This window comes from Neofelis nebulosa, chromosome 8 (assembly GCF_028018385.1).
Source record: "Neofelis nebulosa isolate mNeoNeb1 chromosome 8, mNeoNeb1.pri, whole genome shotgun sequence".
Classification (NCBI taxonomy): domain Eukaryota; kingdom Metazoa; phylum Chordata; class Mammalia; order Carnivora; family Felidae; genus Neofelis; species Neofelis nebulosa.
The window spans coordinates 86,599,074-86,617,558 of record NC_080789.1 but is presented as its reverse complement, the minus strand read 5'-3'; the positions used below and the strand labels follow the sequence as shown (position 1 = coordinate 86,617,558).

At 33.6% G+C, this 18,485-nt stretch overlaps 1 protein-coding gene across 25 annotated transcripts in view; it reads right to left on the bottom strand.

Annotated features, from left to right (window-relative positions):
• The window catches only part of C2CD5 (C2 calcium dependent domain containing 5), a 101,465-nt gene that overhangs the window by 4,558 nt on the left and 78,422 nt on the right, over window positions 1–18,485 (bottom strand). For 11 of the 25 annotated variants that reach the window (XM_058743387.1, XM_058743391.1, XM_058743389.1 and 8 more), the window contains 10 exons: window positions 17,934–18,074; window positions 15,590–15,653; window positions 14,741–14,802; window positions 14,404–14,502; window positions 13,801–13,890; window positions 13,019–13,106; window positions 11,967–12,053; window positions 3,197–3,247; window positions 2,223–2,324; window positions 728–918 (listed from right to left, as the gene is read on the bottom strand). In XM_058743387.1, the coding sequence (XP_058599370.1) occupies window positions 728–918; window positions 2,223–2,324; window positions 3,197–3,247; window positions 11,967–12,053; window positions 13,019–13,106; window positions 13,801–13,890; window positions 14,404–14,502; window positions 14,741–14,802; window positions 15,590–15,653; window positions 17,934–18,074 (975 nt within the window). The remainder of the gene's footprint in view (window positions 1–727; window positions 919–2,222; window positions 2,325–3,196; window positions 3,248–11,966; window positions 12,054–13,018; window positions 13,107–13,800; window positions 13,891–14,403; window positions 14,503–14,740; window positions 14,803–15,589; window positions 15,654–17,933; window positions 18,075–18,485) is intronic. The other 14 variants (XM_058743390.1, XM_058743396.1, XM_058743378.1 and 11 more) reach the window with 4 other exon arrangements.

Here is an 18,485-nt window from a genome sequence, read left to right as displayed (position 1 = left end):
TTTAAAATTGTCCCTATTCACAATATTACTTTGCTCTAGTAAGACACAATGTAAATACAATTTTTCCTTGAGTTTAAATTCCTATGTAATGAAAGATATAATAGACTGACTCTGATTCTTAAATGTGACCACATCAAAACATTATAATTACTGTTACCCACTGTGGGGTAAGAATTTGAATAAATGGCATCCTCATATACTTCTGGAAGAGGCAATAAAATGAGCAGCCACATTCTTTTTCAGGGGGAGAAAAAAAACAGACATAAACTATCCACAGACATCTATCTATAATATAGTCCCCTACAGTTTCTAAATGTAAAACCATGAAAACTGCTATTTAAATAATAACAGGCAAATAACTACTTGAAAAAACTAAACTGTTCTTTCAGGCTATTTTAAATCTCTAATCCAACATGGATCAATTTACTTGTTTTACTTGTGATAAGGATCTGGAATCTCTAAAAATAAATGAAATTAAACCCAACACAATTCTTGTGCTAATACTCGGTGCTATATGAAATTTGGTAAGTCTAATCTAGAATCAATCCAGACAAATTACTGAAAAAAAGAAAAGAAAAAAGAAAAGAAAAGGTACATGTGCATGTGTGTGTGTGTGTGTGCATGTATCTATACTTTGGCAAAAAATAACAACCTGAAATTCGTTTAGTTTTGATACTAATGTCTTCAATCAGAAAATGTACAAAAACAATGCTATAAAATTACCTACCTCACGAAGAGAAGTGGTTTCCCGGATAAAAAACATGTTAATTATCCCAAGATATTTAGTTATTTTTGCTCCAGGAATGAAAGAAAGAGGTGTCATCTTAACAACCCCAACCGTAGAATTTGCACAAGGTGGAGCAGAACGGTTCCGGAAATTTCCTTCACCCATCGGACTTGCTTTTTCAACGGTGACAGCTAAATTTGGAGAAAGAAAAGAAAACCTCAAGATCAGATGTTGGTAACTCAATTATTCCCTAAGGCTTCCAAAAAAGTGGTGACAACATTCAGCTGTCTGTGAGGGTAAGCCATGTCATGAGAGTAAAGAAATTATCATGCACTGCATGCAATTAAAGAGAGAAAGAAAAACGTGAGAGGAAATGCTGAAATGGAATTCTTTTGGAAGAAAAATGGCATTCCTGCAAAAGAAAATGCTGATGCGGTATAGCTATGACAACACACAATGATCGTTATAAAGTGAAGAAAAAGAAAAAGCAGGAGAGCATTAAAAATTATCTGCTGTAGGAACAAATTATTACAAAGAGAGTGTGAAAGTTGTTATATTTCCCAGTGCAGTTTTTCCATCTGTTTCAGACAACTTCATCACTTTCAACTTGTAGATAAACCTTATGTTAACAAGTTGTAATGGGTTTCTTCTCCAAACCTTTTTGATCAAACTCATAATTTTAAAAACAAATGACCTTGGCTATCTAAAAGTTAACTGCTTATAAAATAACAAATAATAATAGCTAGCACTTATCAAGTAACTACTATAAGCCACACATGCATATGTATTATCTAATCCTTACAACCCAGCAACATAGATATTATCCCCATTTTACACATGAGCAAACTGAGGCTCAGAGAAATTACATAACTTGCCCAAGGTCACACAGCTATTAAAATGACACTTCTAGGATCCCAAACCAGATCTGTCTGGTTCCATATCCTGTGATCTTTCCTCTAAAACATCATTCGTTCTCTCTTAATGTACTATAAATTCTTTCACTCAAATATGTTTACCTCAAAGTCTATCAAAACACATGGAGTATAAAGAACACGTAAGTAATGATCCTGATTCTAGCAGTGAGATAAGAGTTTACTACTTTCTATCCAGAAATACCTCATTCTTTTAGCCCTCTTTATCACTCTTAGGAAACTAACAGATGCCATATACTACATAGTAGCTAGGGTCCTCAAAGAGTATCTCTTCTATAAGAGAGCTCATAATTTCCTTCCATTAGAAGGATATAATATCTATACACTTCTAAGAATACCTTCACAAAAAGTAAAATTTTTAAAACATAATTCTACAGTTAAAATGAACAAATCTAAAGGCCCTTCAATAACTTTTGCTAAGTGACCATTAGAGTCTGCAGCTTTCACACTCCAATACATGATTGATCGGCAATGTTATTACAGGGTAGAAAGGTCTAGCCTTCACCACTGGGAAATCAGGGATATGCTTCTCAGATCATAATGTGGTAGAAACATCCGCCTACTTGTCTTAATTGATCCGCGCCTTATGGTCTGAGCTTTCAGTTTAATGAGCTCTATCCAGCTGCTGCATCTGTCTGCAAAGGAACTGTAATCAACTGACGTTGCTGAAAACACAGACAGAAAACAAAAGAAAAAACAAAGAAAAAATATGGATGACGTCTCTTACTCGTCATAACACTCCTTCCGATGATGTAATTTAACTGTAACTTAGAAAAAGAATGGTCCTTTTCAAGTCAGATATGAGAGATAGTAAAGAGTCAAGCTTTAGACACTGATTTGTCCAAAACCAAGTTCTTAATTAGCTGGCTGAGCATTTTTGGTGATGTCATAGTTGTGTGGTGGTCTCTTAGGGGCAATGGAAGCAAGGTCTTACCAAAATATCACTGCAAGGACCATATACCGCTTTGACTAATGTTATTTCCCATTCTTTTTCTTTACAAGGTTTTAACTGTCTATATTTTAGGACTTTAATTCCTTATTTTTACCCTAAAACAAAAATAATGAAAATCAAATGCTGAAGAGCACATGAAAAAAAAAAAAATCACTGGTTGACTTATCTTTTATTAAAACACATTCTTTCTACCATCAGTAACAGAAAGGCCAAAGGGTTATTGTGGTCAATATTCTGTTTTCACGTCTGATTTTGGTAACAAGCTTCTGACAACATTGAGTGGGGAGGCAGATGTGAGTCTAACAAGTTCTCCTTTTTAAATAAAATAGCTTTTACTACTACTAAGCTAAAAAGAATGTCAAAGAGCTAAAATTTTATTTTGAGAAACAGGGAAACTATTAAGATGCTAAAAACTTAAATATTAGGTTAATTAATATTTTTAACGACACATTCTAACTACAATAATGCCACATTTTGGTGTTTATTCCACTGTCCAGTGCATTTCTCCAATGTCTGTATGTTTATGCACCACCACACTAGAATTTCACACCTTTGGTGACTATTTGCTTAATTAGACAAACTCACCTCTCTGTGCAGCTGGTATACCTGAGTTAGAACTTGCACTCTCCAGGTGTTCTAATAAGACAATATGAACAACATTAGCTCGGATGCTAAGTACAAGCCAGTATCTCTTCTTTGCTGTTTGTCAATACCATCTATAAGCCAGATGAATAGGAGGAAATCTTTATGGCTTCATTATAAAAGCAAACCAAATAGAAGAATTCAGGGTTTAAGTGCAGTTTCTACTGATATATGAAAACTGGCTCAGTTAATAAATAGCATGTCAAGGAAGACTGTTACTGTAACACAAGAAGAGTTTCAGAAACATTACAGACATGAGAAAATATAAACATAGTAACAAATGTTAGTAGGATGAAAGCAGGATGAGAAAACTGAGCAGAGAAATTAAAGAAAACCTGAAATGAAACTTGGAAGGGAAAATGTTTGGGGAGTGGGAAGGGTCAATAAGATTACAAATTACAGACAAGGCAATGACCTGTGTCTCACAGATAAACACAAGCTGCTTACTAGCCATAACCTTCCCCCTCACTACCACAATCCCCTTCATTCAAGGACTTCACTGTCAACAGTTCCCTCTGGTGGCATTAAGACGTTGTGGAACCAAAAAGTACTCTCCACAGACATGACTAGGTCCCAAACTAGAATCACTCCCTTTCCAGGAACCTCACAAAAGGAGCATCCAGAATTTTCCCTAATATTTCATATTTTTATTATAGCTATTTAAAGTATTGTACAAATTTAAACAGCACTACAAAAACTTCTGAGAATAATTCGAGTCATCCAGTTTTTTTTTTTTAATTATAAATTAAGTAAATACATATTTTTATCTCTGCTTAATGTATTAATCTTTTGGTAATATTCTTAAATTAACAAAGTTAAACCTTATACCAAAGAAGGTTTGGACAGGTTCTTGCTAATTGGGTGCATGGAAGTATGCATACTCCCTCTCCCCATTTTTATAAGGCAAGTGACCACCAGTTAATACTGCAAAGTGTAGAGTGGCTGACATTCCTCTTACAATACAGAGCTGCTGAATAAATGGGCTAAGTAGGGTCGACAAAATGACTGTGAAGTACCATGCTGTGGGTGTGCCCCTGACCATCATGCCCTCAAGACCGTAGATCTAGACAGGAAGAGTCCTCCCTGATTCAGGATCCTGAGGAGCTTTGGAAGTCCAGGAGGAGATGGAACCCACAGGAAGGAGACTACAACAGAACAGACACTCAGAGGCCTATCACATCTCCAGGGACAGCTAGTTCAGCACTGAAACAGACACGGTGCAGAAGGTGGGACAGCAAATGCCCACCCTCAGCCTCCATATCCCAGGTGGCTCCCGGGGCTCTCCTATGTCCTACGTAGTACAGACTTGTGGGGCGGAGACTTACAGAAAATATACTTGGCCTTAGGAATTCTGTGAAAGCTTTTAAAATGAGGGAACAGGGGTCAAAGCTTTAAAAAAATGTGAAAATTATTAACATGAAATTATCTTCTATAACTCAGTATTATCTGGGTAATAGGAAACTCCCCAGTGAGTAGCAACTACATGTAATTTAATAACAAATGTCCACCAAAAGAGCATGTAGAAAGTATCTGTTACCAGCTCTAAATATAAATTTTTAAAAAAAGAACCAAAGGTACACATTGATCTGTAAAATATTTGTTTTTTTTAAAGGATAAATAGTATATCTTTGCAAGACAGACAATAAATCTGATTAAGAGTAGTTGCCTCGTGAAAAGGTAAATGAATGGAGAAGGGGGAGCTAGATTTTGGACTATTTGATTTTTTCATAAGATTTGAATGTTTCACCGTGTACATTTATTACTTTTCCCAAAAAATTTTTGCAAAGGGTGGAGAAGGGTGGAGGGGGGAGGAGCAAGGGAAAATGTCTATTCCCTGACTTCATATATGTATGTATTAAATTAAAATTTAAGAAAAAAAAAGTTTTTAAATTGCAGATATTCTTAAGGGAAAGGGAAAGGGAAAGGGAAAGGGAGATGATTTTTTATCTCACTTCAGGACAGCAGGTTCACCCAACATGCTTGCCAAGATCTTAATTTTTCTCACAGAAAAAAGGCCCAAGATGAGGTGGTCCAGGGAATAGGTGAGCAGCACCTCAGACGTTTGCACACCTCAGTTATCTAAGGACCTCAGATTCTCAGTCACTCTGCTCCTCTAATTACAGTTTGGCTTTCAAGGTAATAGGCTTTTCAAAAGAGAAGGTACTACAGATATTAGTTATCTGGCTCACTGGCAAACTAGCAATTCTGGTGAAAAAGAAATAAACACATATGCAATCTCTAAGCCAATACTTAAAAAAAAAAAAAAAAAGAGAGAGAGAGAACATATTTCACATTCAGGAGTAGAAATCTTATTAAAATCTTTGAGATTTGTTGAGTAGCTAATGCCCATTGCCAGCCATTGGTATATTTGTCTACACGTGAAAGTCTCTGCTCCACATGTGAAAGAGTTTGAGACAAACACTTCTTATGTTAGGTATCCCCATTCTAGCTGCAGAAAGTCTCAACGAAGCCACACAGTAGCCCACTTCTCTTACAATTTCCTTTCCCACTGGATACAAAAAAATGATTATTTTGCTTCATTAAAAAGTCACCAGTAAGTGATAACCCTGTTATCCTCCCCCCCCCCCCACCAATGAACAATCCTAGAAAGTCAGCAAGACAAATAGAATATAAAGTTTTATTATTCTCTTAGTACACTACAATTGTATTTAACAAGCCCTATCAGTGTGGGGCGGGAGACTAACCTAGGTTAAAAGCAGTTGAGTGAAAATGAGCATATTGATGACAAACAGAAAATAATGTGGCAAGGACTCTTCCTCCCTCAATTATACATGCTCCAATGCTTCTGAAGTTTGAGACTTCTTCCATTCTCCTAAATAACTTGTCATAACCAAGGACAAAGGTATCAGCTGGCGATGATAAAGCTCTACAATGATCAATAACTCTTCTGACAACTTATTCACATTAGAATCTACAAATCATCTTTGCTTTGAATAATTAAAAAATACTTGAGATAATCTTATCTGGTCATCTTAAGGAAATTACCAAAACTAAAAAAAAAGGCCCTGAAACTTATGAAGATTCTCTGGCAGATTAAAAAATATGCAATCTGGAATGCCTGGCTGGCTCAGTCAGTAGAGCAAGCAAGTCTTAATCTCAGGGTTTGTAAATTCAAGCCCCATGATGGGCATGGAGCCCACTTAAAAAAATTCATATGCAATCTGAAGTCTTTAAAAATGTCTGCTTTATTTAGCTATTTAAACATTCTTAGTTTTAAGTTATTATGATCAAAATTTCACTTTATGTCTCTTTCAGCATTTCTGTCACTCTATAATATACTGATTAGCTATATCCTATGACTATAAAATCTGGCTTAATGACTGAGTTAAATAAGACAAATTATGTGTATAAACATTCAGTAGAAACCTTGTCCATAATGATATTCAAATACTGGTGGATTGATAATGAAATTGCCATATTATAGCTAAAAGATATTTAAAGCACAGAGAAAAATATAAATAGCTTCAATTTGGAAAGTACACTATGGGAAAAACTCGACTACTATCACAATATGTACATTAGATGACAAAGACAATTAGCTTCTCTATTAGGATCATTAAAGCTTCCACCTTGTACAATTAAAGGAGTACAACAGCCTAAACAACCTGTCTTCTTTAATGCCCATTTTCTGTTTTCCTGCCTGTTTCCAGGCATTCACTTCTCTCCTCCGTCCCACCCTTTATATCTTCTCTTCTAAATAACCCAGTAACCCAGTTCCATTTTCTTTGCTGTTTACTCCCTCTTCCGCAAACTCTGGATTTCATTGAACTCAAGCTGCCTTGAAGAAGCAAAGATTCCTTATCCCTACTTCTCCACCAATTCTCTTTCCTTCCTTCTTTCCGATATCTGGGATGAGTTTCTCATATGTTTTCTACTCTGCAGTTTCTCTTTTCCTCTCAATCTCCTTCCCCTCAGCATCTCTCTCCTTTCAGGACCTCCCACTGATGGTTGGGGCCATCAATAACATGGAGAACTTCAGTGTTTGGTACTGTTGCTACCATTTGGTTGTAGTGACAAAATAGATTTTAAAAAGAAAGAAAAAACAGACATGCAATGAATTGTTAATACATAAAGATATTTTTAGTTAGTGTAAAGAACTATGTAGTAGTTGTAAGAATTTAGAACCATTAGTTTGCAGGATAAAATAAAAGCTAACTTTGTAGTTTTTATAGGGTTATATTTCAAATGGCTAGTTTAAAGTAATGTGAGGCAAGTCATTTAATTTAAAAAATTAAACTATCTTCTAAAATCAAATTTGTCTTAACAAAGAATAACCCTTACAGCCTCAATAAAAATAAACATTAAAAAACTTCAAATGTGAATATCTAATTATGGAGTACAATGTATTGAGGGTATAAACCAACTTGTTTTTTTTTATACTGAAATCCAGAGTTTGACCTCTGCTCGTCACATTAATCAGCAGCTGCTTAATGCAAAGAGTACTCTCCTGCCAGCCTACAGCTTATGCCACTGAACATGAGGCTATCCTCCCAGCACAAAGCAAAATGAAAGCAGGATCAAGTTAGGTACAAAAGACTTTTCTTCTATACAGTTTCATCTGACAGTACATAAAAAACTAAATTTACCTAACCTTTTAAAAGCGTTAAACTCTCATAATTTTAATGAAAACTATTATCTTATTATAAACCTATAAAGTATTTGAGATATATTTATAGTGGCATATGATTCACATACATTTGTCTGAGATCTTAAGGACCACAGTATGGTACCTAATATATTGAGATTTAGGGCTTTAGACATATATCAAAAATAATTTGCTAACCTTTTATAAAAAGTATATGCATAAAATTTTTTAGATTTTCTACAGTCTGTAAGAAAAATCCTACTGATTTTTTTAATTTTTACCCAGATTACTTTCACTCAGATTCCCCATTGTTACTGTATTTGTTCTATCCCTTTATATATAAATTCATTTATATATAAATATATAGACTAATTTATATACATATATACATATATATACACATATATATGTATATATGTGTGTGTGTGTATGTGTGTGTGTGTGTGTGTGTGTATATATATATATATATATATATATATATATATATATATAAAATGGTCTCTTAAAGCCATTTCAGAGTGTAAAAGTAAATATTTAGAAAACTAAAGTATAGATACTAATGAAGAAAAAACATTATGAGAGTGGTATAAAAAATTTGCCATCCTTTTTCTCATAATACAGCCTCATGTGAATATAAGTAATTTATGTTGATGGCACATCATCTATGTTCCTCATAATATTCATCAAAGAATTTTGATGACCTCCACATGATAATTTCCTGGAATAAATTACTCAGGCTCAGCACCTTTTAAAATTTCAAATCAGAAAATCAAGACACCTAGCAAGGTAATCAAACTGGCATAAATTTGAGACCTACATCAAACTATTTTGTTACCCTGAGAAATAAAACCAAATATAACAAAATATGAAAGGACAAAAATGAACATGGATGGACAATTCAGGCCCAGGCTTACTCTACACGGTGAATTAGATTAGGATACACATAATTGAAGTATATTTTCTTCACATAATATTCACTCATTTTTCAGTAACACAAAAAGGAAAGGTTTATCTACAAGTTAAAAGATGGAAGTATAAATAAATATGCTGTGCATAGCTACGGAAACTACTCTGTCAACATACAAGAAGTAACGATTTTTAATAAATTGCCCTGTCTGTAATAACATGAAAAATTAAATTAAGTAAAACTTAATATTAAACTTAAAATAAAATGAAGCTTAATAAAGTTTTCAGAATTTAAAAAAGGGGAAAAGCTCCATCAGCTTAGCTAACTGACCTTAACAAAAGTATAAAAACCATAAAACTATATATTTACTTATTTATCAATATTAGTAGTCGACTTTTAAGCCTCTTGTGGTTGTATATAAGAAAGTCAAGAAGTTTTTTGGGCTTTTCCTAGCACTCTTTATTTATTTATTTATTTATTTATTCCTAGAACTCTTTACCTTTCTCTCTCTTGCCTGTTACTTCTAAATTGCTAAGCTTAACTTTTGCCAGATATTTCTATTCTCTATTTAAAACTTCCCTTCATGTTACAATGCTCAATTACTACATTCAAGTATTACACTCTATTATTCCACTCTTCAGACCTTTTCAAAACCCATCCTATCCTCAAATCTTCCAAAATACTTTATGATAACTTCTTCAAGTATATTTATTATAACCGATGTCCTCCTGAAAAGACTTGAGGAAGCAAAGACAATAAATAAGCATGCAACAGAAATGACACTTACAAAAGCATTCACAAAAAGGCACTACTAAACTTTTTAGTAGTTACTGATGATTCTAAAATGTAATATTCAAGGAAAAACACATAGTTTTTGCACATAGTTTTTGCAGTTAAGTACTTAGTATAAAAGTTTCATATATGTTAGTATTAGATGTGATGCTACTAAACATTATGAAGATGATGATGATGGCAGCATTGATCTGATTCGGTGGTTTTCAAACGTTTTGAAACTCTTTCTTACAACAAAATCAGATACAGAAAATCGGTAAGTAAAAGCATTACTGAATCGAAGCTCCTCTAGTTCAGAGGTAGCGGGTCCAGAGACCTCCCCTCCCCTCACTCCCTGCCCACCCTGCCTCCTAGAAGGCCATGAAGCACCTATGAAGAAACTCCATGGTTTGGAGAAGTTGAATTTAAAAATTATTGATTTAATAGATTTGAAGCTATTCGGAAATTTTTAATTTAACTTAATTAAACATTAGCCTCTGATTTTGATTAATTAGCTTTTGATTTATGTTTTTAATAACAGGAACATGTTAATTATTGAAGAACCATTTGCTATAGAAACCCAAGGAATGAGAGTTAAAGGCTAGAGAGAATATTAATCCTTTCACATCTTGCAGATGAGGAACTGAGGCTTAGTTGGCTTATTAGAGGTTAACTGGCCCAAGTTCTCACACTTGATCAGTCGCAGAACTGAGAAGAGAACCCAGGTCTGCTACTTTATTACTCCACTTTAGGGCCCCTCTCCACACTCCCTGAAATGAACTGCAATGTTTTAAGTACTGTTCAGATATGACCTATTCTACTCAAATTCTTCTTTCCTCATTCTACAAAGTATCATTTGTACAAAATAGACTCATGACGCCAACAAGCACTAGTTTTAATTACCTTTGAAAACACTTTGAAAGCTACTGCAGAAACTGCAAGTTATTGATATAGATATGAAAAATTTAAAGAATTTAAATCCAATTTTCTTCAGAAATCAGTAACTACTAACAAGGTAAATTGAGCTAAAGGAACCCCATATCCACAAGTATATATTCCTATAGATTGCCAATTGATCAAATCTTTTTGTTGTGATTACATTTTTGGTTTTGGTTCCCCCTCCACACCCCACCCCACCCACTGCAGGGTAAGGATAAACAAAATGACACCTAAAAGTGATTTGAACTAACCCTGTGGCTAAATACAAGTTTCCTGTACAAATAGGTGTTTTTAAAAAAAGTTGTATCTAGTCACTACAAAGAAGATTCTTCACAGTTCTTTTTGTTCTGGAAGCTATATTTAATTGATAAATCTGAACTCAGATTATCTTTGGATTTGATTTTTCCTCTCTATTCTTTCAAGGAGTTGAACTATGCTAAAATTCTCTATGGAGTTCTAAAGTAGAATTTTAACTTAAACAAGAAAGAGGACCATGTTTACCATGTTAGAAAGTTCAGAATCTGAAAGGAGCTTATCCTTTCATCTTCAAAATATGAGACAAGATCTATTTATCTACATAGATAAGCAGGCCTAGTGATTTAGTAAAGACTATGTGCAATGTGAATATAATACTATTCTGTATTATAACTAATTGGTATCAGATGAAATAACTGATAAGTATAAATCATTTAAAAATTTCTCTTGAATTATAAAATGTAAAAATTAGAAAAGCCAATTTTGTTTGAAATAACAAATGCATCACTTCTCAGAATAAAAACCTATGAAAAAACAGAAACTACACTTATTGTATATGTAATGCTATAAAATAAGGTATAGTAATTCTGAAAATTCTTATAATAAAAATTGCCCTGAAATCAGAAGAGAAATAGAAAATACTACCTCCCATTTTTCTCCAAAGATTGTACAGATCTATGTAGATGTATTGCTATTAAGAAAGCATCATTTTGCATTTGAAAATATGGCAGTATCTTTTAAGCACATAACAACGTTCCTCAATAATAACCAAGACACTCAAAAGACAGCTCATCCCTTTTTTACTTATACTACCCCCACCTAAACCTCTCCACACACCTTCTGAAGAAAATAAGTATTTTATTATCCATAAAAATGTAAACATTTTTGAAAAGATTCAATCGTTGCTGGAAAAAAACCTTACCAGATAGTATCAATATATCATGTGTGAGTAGTTACTTAGGGAAATACAGATTTCTGAAGATAAAACCTTAATACATTTGAAGTATAAGAATGGAGTATCACATGAAAAATTACCTTAATAATTTATATGAGATTACTTGAGAAATTAAAATAAGAGGAATATTACTCTCTCCCCTGTACGAACATGAAGAAACAGACCATGAGGGAATGAAGAATAAATCTTCATCTCAAGAGTAAGTAAGACTGCCTACAATGAAGAAGTAAAAGGAACAAGAAACTAGGATTTGTGTTCGCATTTCCCTCATTTAACCAACCTTTAGCTGGTGGAAAAGGATGAGAAGGAAGCGAATCTGAACAGAGCTCCAGTGGAAACTGCAGAAGTTCTTCATTATCTGTAGAGGCTTGAGAGGCAAGAAAAACACTAGTTATTTAGTAATGATCTAGTATTAATTTTTTTTAATTAAGAATCTGGGATAATATATATTTCCCCCCAATCCAATTTATTCTCGTTATTTTCTTTTTGGTTTCTCCCATAGAAACCCTTCACCTGCATAATGTTGAGAGATGCTCTCTTCCCTGCTAGGACTATTGTGAGATTTAGAAAAACTCCTAAGTATAAATCTCTTAGCATATAATAATAAGAACTCAATAACAAATAATAGCTCCACAATTATTATTCTACTTTTTGTACCATACTAGTTCTATGATACTTAAAACAGTTATTTTCTATCTTCTTTGATCAATATCTGAACGCAATCGTTTAATACATCTGTTTGACATTAATTCATGCTTTGCATGTAGAATGTAATCACCTTTAAAAATTTTAGACTAACCATGTATATTTCATTTAGCCAGGTAAGTCCTTAAAGTTTAGAAAGCATACTATTTCCCTGTCCTTTTTTTCAGAACACATAGCAGTTTTTAATAATGAGTTTCTTTGGAATATATTAAGGATGGTACTTCCTAAATTTTACTGGATAAAGGACAACTCTGAGAATCTGCTGGATACCAGGGAACCTTTCTTGAGAAGAATACATGATGTTTACTACATCAGTAGGTTCTCAGATGCCTTGAGGACCTCCCCAAAGACTCCAGGACAGAAATCACAAAATTTCTGCAGAATTAATATACTATAACCTAAGCCTAAAAAACAGCAGCACTCTTTATGGAAATAAATACCAGCAAACCACCTATTCATGTGTGAAAAATATCAAGTCAGTCACATTCTTCTTATCCACCAAGTTATAAAGATAGAAAAAGTGACATATCTCTTCTTCAAGAAAAAAGTCATTTATTTAATCTACCTTTTTCACTGAACTATAATGTAGACAAACATGAACTATGCTCCCATCCATCACAGGTTTACCTCTTTGCAATGACTTTTCAACATGTGTTTTTGTGGTCTGTAAAGCCTGATTTTTGTCAAAAGTTATTGCAACTGCTGTGACTGTAACCTAGAATTACAGAAACAACGTGATTAGCAAACTAATCATTGCCACAATAAGTTTCTCACAAACCTTCTTCAGTAGCATGGAACAATTTATACTAACTGGCTAATTTGCTTTTCCTGGTTAAGACTCTCAACCAGAACTGCCAATAACTATTCAGATATTCAGACTACAACTGAGTCTGACATGTGTACCTAAACCTAGATATTCCTGCAAGAGCTCAAGTACCTTCTCTAAAATACGGGGACAGGAGAAATCCCACATAAGTACACATTCTATGCTAGCCATAGGATTCTACCTTTGGATTACTAGAGTTCAGAAAAATAAAACATACATGGACTGATTCATTCTAATATGTTTAAAAATATTATAAAGCAAAATCCTTTATACTTATTCACTTATGGCAGGTTTATAATATTAAAACAGATCAGATAAAAGCTAGAATTCTTCTTCAATAATAATTGAAACTTGGGGTGCATGGGTGGTTTAGCCGCTTAAGTGTCCGACTCTTGGTTTCAGCTCAGGTCACAATCTCATGGTTTTGAGTTCGAGCCCTGCATCAGACTCTGTGCTGACTGCACAGAGCCTGCTTGGGATTCTCTCTGTCTCCTTCTCTCTGCCCCTCCCCTGCTTGTACTCTGTTTCTTAAACTAAATAATTAAACATTTAAAAAAATAATAATAATTTGAATCTTAATTACCTGAATTAATTCATCTTCAGGCAGAGATACTGTAAAATTTACATGGCAAAGGCAGCAGGGGATCATAGACCGTAGTTTAAAATACAGGCTCTACACAATAGGAAATATTAGTAATATCATTTCTTTTGATTCAAACATTTTTAAAAACTGATTTTTCACCACACACTGCATTATGGCAAAAGGGACATTTAAAAGAGTAAAACAAAGCTGGTCCACTTGTTTTGTGTATTCTTACATTAAGAATATTAGTTTAAATATTTAAGCAGACAATAAGATTTAATCATAATAACCAATAAGTCATAAAAAGTAATATAGGAAAAAAGGCTTTTTTAAAATTTATGTATATACAATAGATTCATATGAAGCTTAAAACTATGAAACAACTTAAAATATATGTCATCAATAGTGTGGCGTATTAAGATGGAGAGGACAACTTTAGCATTTTACCAGATGACAGAGTTAAGATTAAACTAGTATGTAAATGAAAATAATTTGGCCCACAACTGTGTAAGATATTCCAGACAACACATACACTTTCCTTTTTTAATTTCATAATTCTTAGAGGAGTTTTAACTAAAATATAGTTAGTCAAAAGATTCATACCTTGAGCAAATTTTCACAGAGATCATTAAAGTTCTTATTAAGGGCTTGATTAGTCAGGTTAAGGCTGCTTAATCGGATTACTCTTACTGATGTGAACATCTAAATATGGGGAGATATAATAGCATGTCATTTAATATTTTTAACTAAATAGTGTAACAGTTGATAAAACTGCCAAATAATGAATAATAAATAATCTAGTATGAAAAGGGCTAATCCAAAAAAAAAAAAAAAAAAAAAGAAAGGCTAACATTTTAATTGCAATAAGGAGGTCAAAGAAAAAGCATATATTAGAAGGAACTTGCTAAAATCACATACATTGTATTTGTTTAAGGTTTACCTGTATTTCTGATGTCCAATTATTTATACCAGGCATAATTTCTGTATTACAACTATAAAAGCCTGTTGAAATAAATCATAGTTAAACTATATGATAATGCTTCATCTATTTTTATGTTAAAGTAACATTTTTCAATTATTACATGGAATTCTAACTATAAGATCCATTTATTCTTTTTTCTAAAATACTATACCTTCAGTAGACTTTAGACCATCTCAATAAATTATCAGTTTGGTTTCTTTTTTTTTTTTAATGTATGACCATAAAAGGATTAAAAATCAGTTCACCTAAATTTTTGTGGTTTTTTCTTTTTAAGATTTTATTTTTAAGTAATTTCTACACCCAGTAGGGGGCTCGAACTTAAAACCAGTATCAAGAGTCACATGCTCCACGTGCCTGGGTGGCTCAGTCAGCTGAGTGTCAGATTCTTGATTTCGGATCAGGTCACGATCCGAGAGTCATGAGATCGAGCCTCACGTCAGGCTCTGGGGCTCCACACTGAGCATGTAACCTCCTTAAGAATTTCTTCCTCTCCTTCTCTCTCTCTCTCTCTCTGTCTGTCCCTCTCCCACTCTTGCTCTCTTTCTCCAAAATAAAAAAAAAAAAATTTTTTAATAAAAAAAGAGTCACGTGCTCTACTGACTGAGCTAGCCAGGTGCCCCCTTAGTTCACCTAAGTTCTAACATAAATATTTTTAAAGTATGTTTTTAGCCTTGGAGAAGCAAAGCACATGATAGGATGTGACACTGATAAAACCTTTAAAATAAAGTTACTACTGTAATAATTATGAACTAAAATACTGATACGTAAAACTAGTCTCATCTCAAAAGTAAAGTTTCTTCCACTCACCTGAAGGGGGAGGAACATCAGTAAGCAGAGAATGTACATCTTCCATAGCATCTGTGTCATCAATCTGAAAATAAAGATTAGAACTATTATGTAAGTATAAATACATAGTAATTTCAAACTTTAAAAAAAGAAAAAAATCATTGTTTTTATTACTTACTAAATAGAAAATATAAGAATCAAGGAAAAGTGGAGCTATTTTTTCCTAAGTTAAAATACAAAACTTGAAAAAGAAAGTTCTGACATCTGTAAATTTCTCCACAGTAATTATTATAAATACTTCTAAAAAATATTTCAGGGGCGCCTGGGTGGCGCAGTCGGTTGGGCGTCCGACTTCAGCCAGGTCACGATCTCGCGGTCCGTGAGTTCGAGCCCCGCGTCAGGCTCTGGGCTGATGGCTCGGAGCCTGGAGCCTGTTTCTGATTCTGTGTCTCCCTCTCTCTGACCCTCCCCTGTTCATGCTCTGTCTCTCTCTGTCCCAAAAATAAATAAATGTTGAAAAAAAAAAAAAAATATTTCACATTATAAAGTATATTCAATTAAGAAAAAGACAGCCTTCTATTAAGCCTTTATGAGGCATGTTTCAAAAAGCTTACAAAGATACATAAGCAATTATTATTTCTATTTTTATTAGCTAATAAAGAACAATTTCAAAAAAACAGGATCTTTCGCCTTAAATACAAAACTGCTTTAAAATTGAACTATATAGGGATAAAAAAAATAAAACTGAATTATATAGGGATAAAATTTAATAAATAAATAAATAAATAAATAAATAAATAAATAAATAACATTGACTTACATAGGGATAAATTTAAAGGCACATCTAAAAAAATAACTCCAAACCCCATTTCTCTTATATCACAATATTTCATTGTGAATAATTAATAGTGAAAATATCCAGCTAAACAAAGACTGACATTCATCTGCATGTTGGGTGTCTCACTCTCACACACTTCAACTGTCCCCTCACATTATCCTTGAAACTTCAAGAACCATTTTTAAACTTTACTTTAGAGACCCACCGTCATGGCCATACCTCAAACCGCTATTCCCCAAAACATTCCACCCCAGATCCAACTACAGTGTCCTGTCTGTTCCTTCTCTTACTTCATGAATCTGTACCTTGTTCTCAGTTCTGCACAGATCTAAAGCACTTCTGTTCTCTACTTAGCCAGGATCCAAGACCAGAAAGATCAATAAATGCTCCAGATCAAACTTCAGGTAATGCTAAGAATCACCTGAAGAGTAAGATTCTTGGGCCCTACCTTGAAATTTTCATTTACCAGGTCTGAAGTGGGCCCCCTGAACTTGCATTTCTTCTAAGATCCCAGATGGTGCTGATGCTATAGGTAGTCACAGCACACCTGGAGTAACACGACTCCAAACAGTACCCTGGAACCTTTTACCTCCTTAGCCTGACATATTCTTTCACCAACCTCCATTTTTTTTTTCATTCTCAGACTGTAGAAAAATATGAGAAATAGGCACACATCCATACACTTTGAGTTTTTTACAAATCAACACCCTCGCCTTAGTTCAGGCTTGTGCATCTTCCATGGCTGACATCCTGATCACATTCATGGGCATTGTTCTAGATTCTTCAAACTTCCAAACTCATCCCAACACAATCTACCATCAGCTTCCTGCTTTACTAAAATAAAGGCATCTGATTTTTTCTCTCAACTGGCACCTTTCTAGAACATTTATGTGTATCCTCATTTATTTTCCTTTCCTTCAATATCAAAGGAAGACCATCCTTCAAAGCTAACCATTTACAGAGGAGGGCAGAGAGAACAGATTTGCGAGGGAGGAAGCCCCACCTATCTTCTGTGTCCCATTTATCCTCCAGGAAAGTTCTGAGTGTATTTTCATAACCAAAGTTCAATTATGCCTTCTGAATTCAGTAAGAAAACACTACACTCAGAATTCACAGTACTTATCATATTACATGTAAAAAGGATACAATTATAATAACGTTATAACACATGAAGTAGATAATAATTATAGTAAGTGAAAGAACAGCATTTTAATTTCTTATTTAAATTCATTCAAGTTTACAAAAATAGCTCCAATATCTATCATTACTATTTTAAATTTTAGCATCATTTTATTTTAACCCATCCATTAATTTTTCCAGAACCACCTGCATTATTGTATCTGGTGTTGAACAAAAAATACATTACCAAGTTCTGATATTTTCAAGTCAATGGTCATTTCTGTAATAACATTTTTAAATGGATTTATAGCAGTTGTAATAATACAAAATCACATCAATTTAGGATCCGACTGCAAAAAATGTACACCTCATCTTCCAAAAACCTTAATTAATTTAATGCAGTAATACCTCCAAAACAAAAGCATCTTTTTTCCCATGTGAAAGGTCCAATTCTGTAACTTCATCAGAGCTTTCTGACTGAGATCTTAAAAGTCTTGAGCGCTGTCTAGGTTCCGGGATGGGTGACCCTATAATCTCTTCGGATATCTCCTGAAAGAAATATAATTGCTTTATATCACATAAGACTGTCTTTTTCAGCTCTGGGGTTATTTTGTAAACTGTAGTCTTTTACTTCTTTCTTTTTACTTAAGTATAATAGACATATAACATTATATTGACTTCAGGTATACAGCATAATGATTTGGTATTTGTACACTTCAGTTTGGTTTTAAATTTTTATATTAATAAATATCTGTGGAGAAAAAATCTGTAAAATATATTCACTCTATATTTAATTATAACTTTTATGACTAATTAACCTTTTAGAGAGTACATGGATATTTCCTTTTATCACTAGTAGCCTTGATACACTAATCTATAACCATACACGACTATCATGGACATAGCAGGGCAACACTGACATCTAGTGTATAGAGAGGACACCACAACGAGTAGGGAATC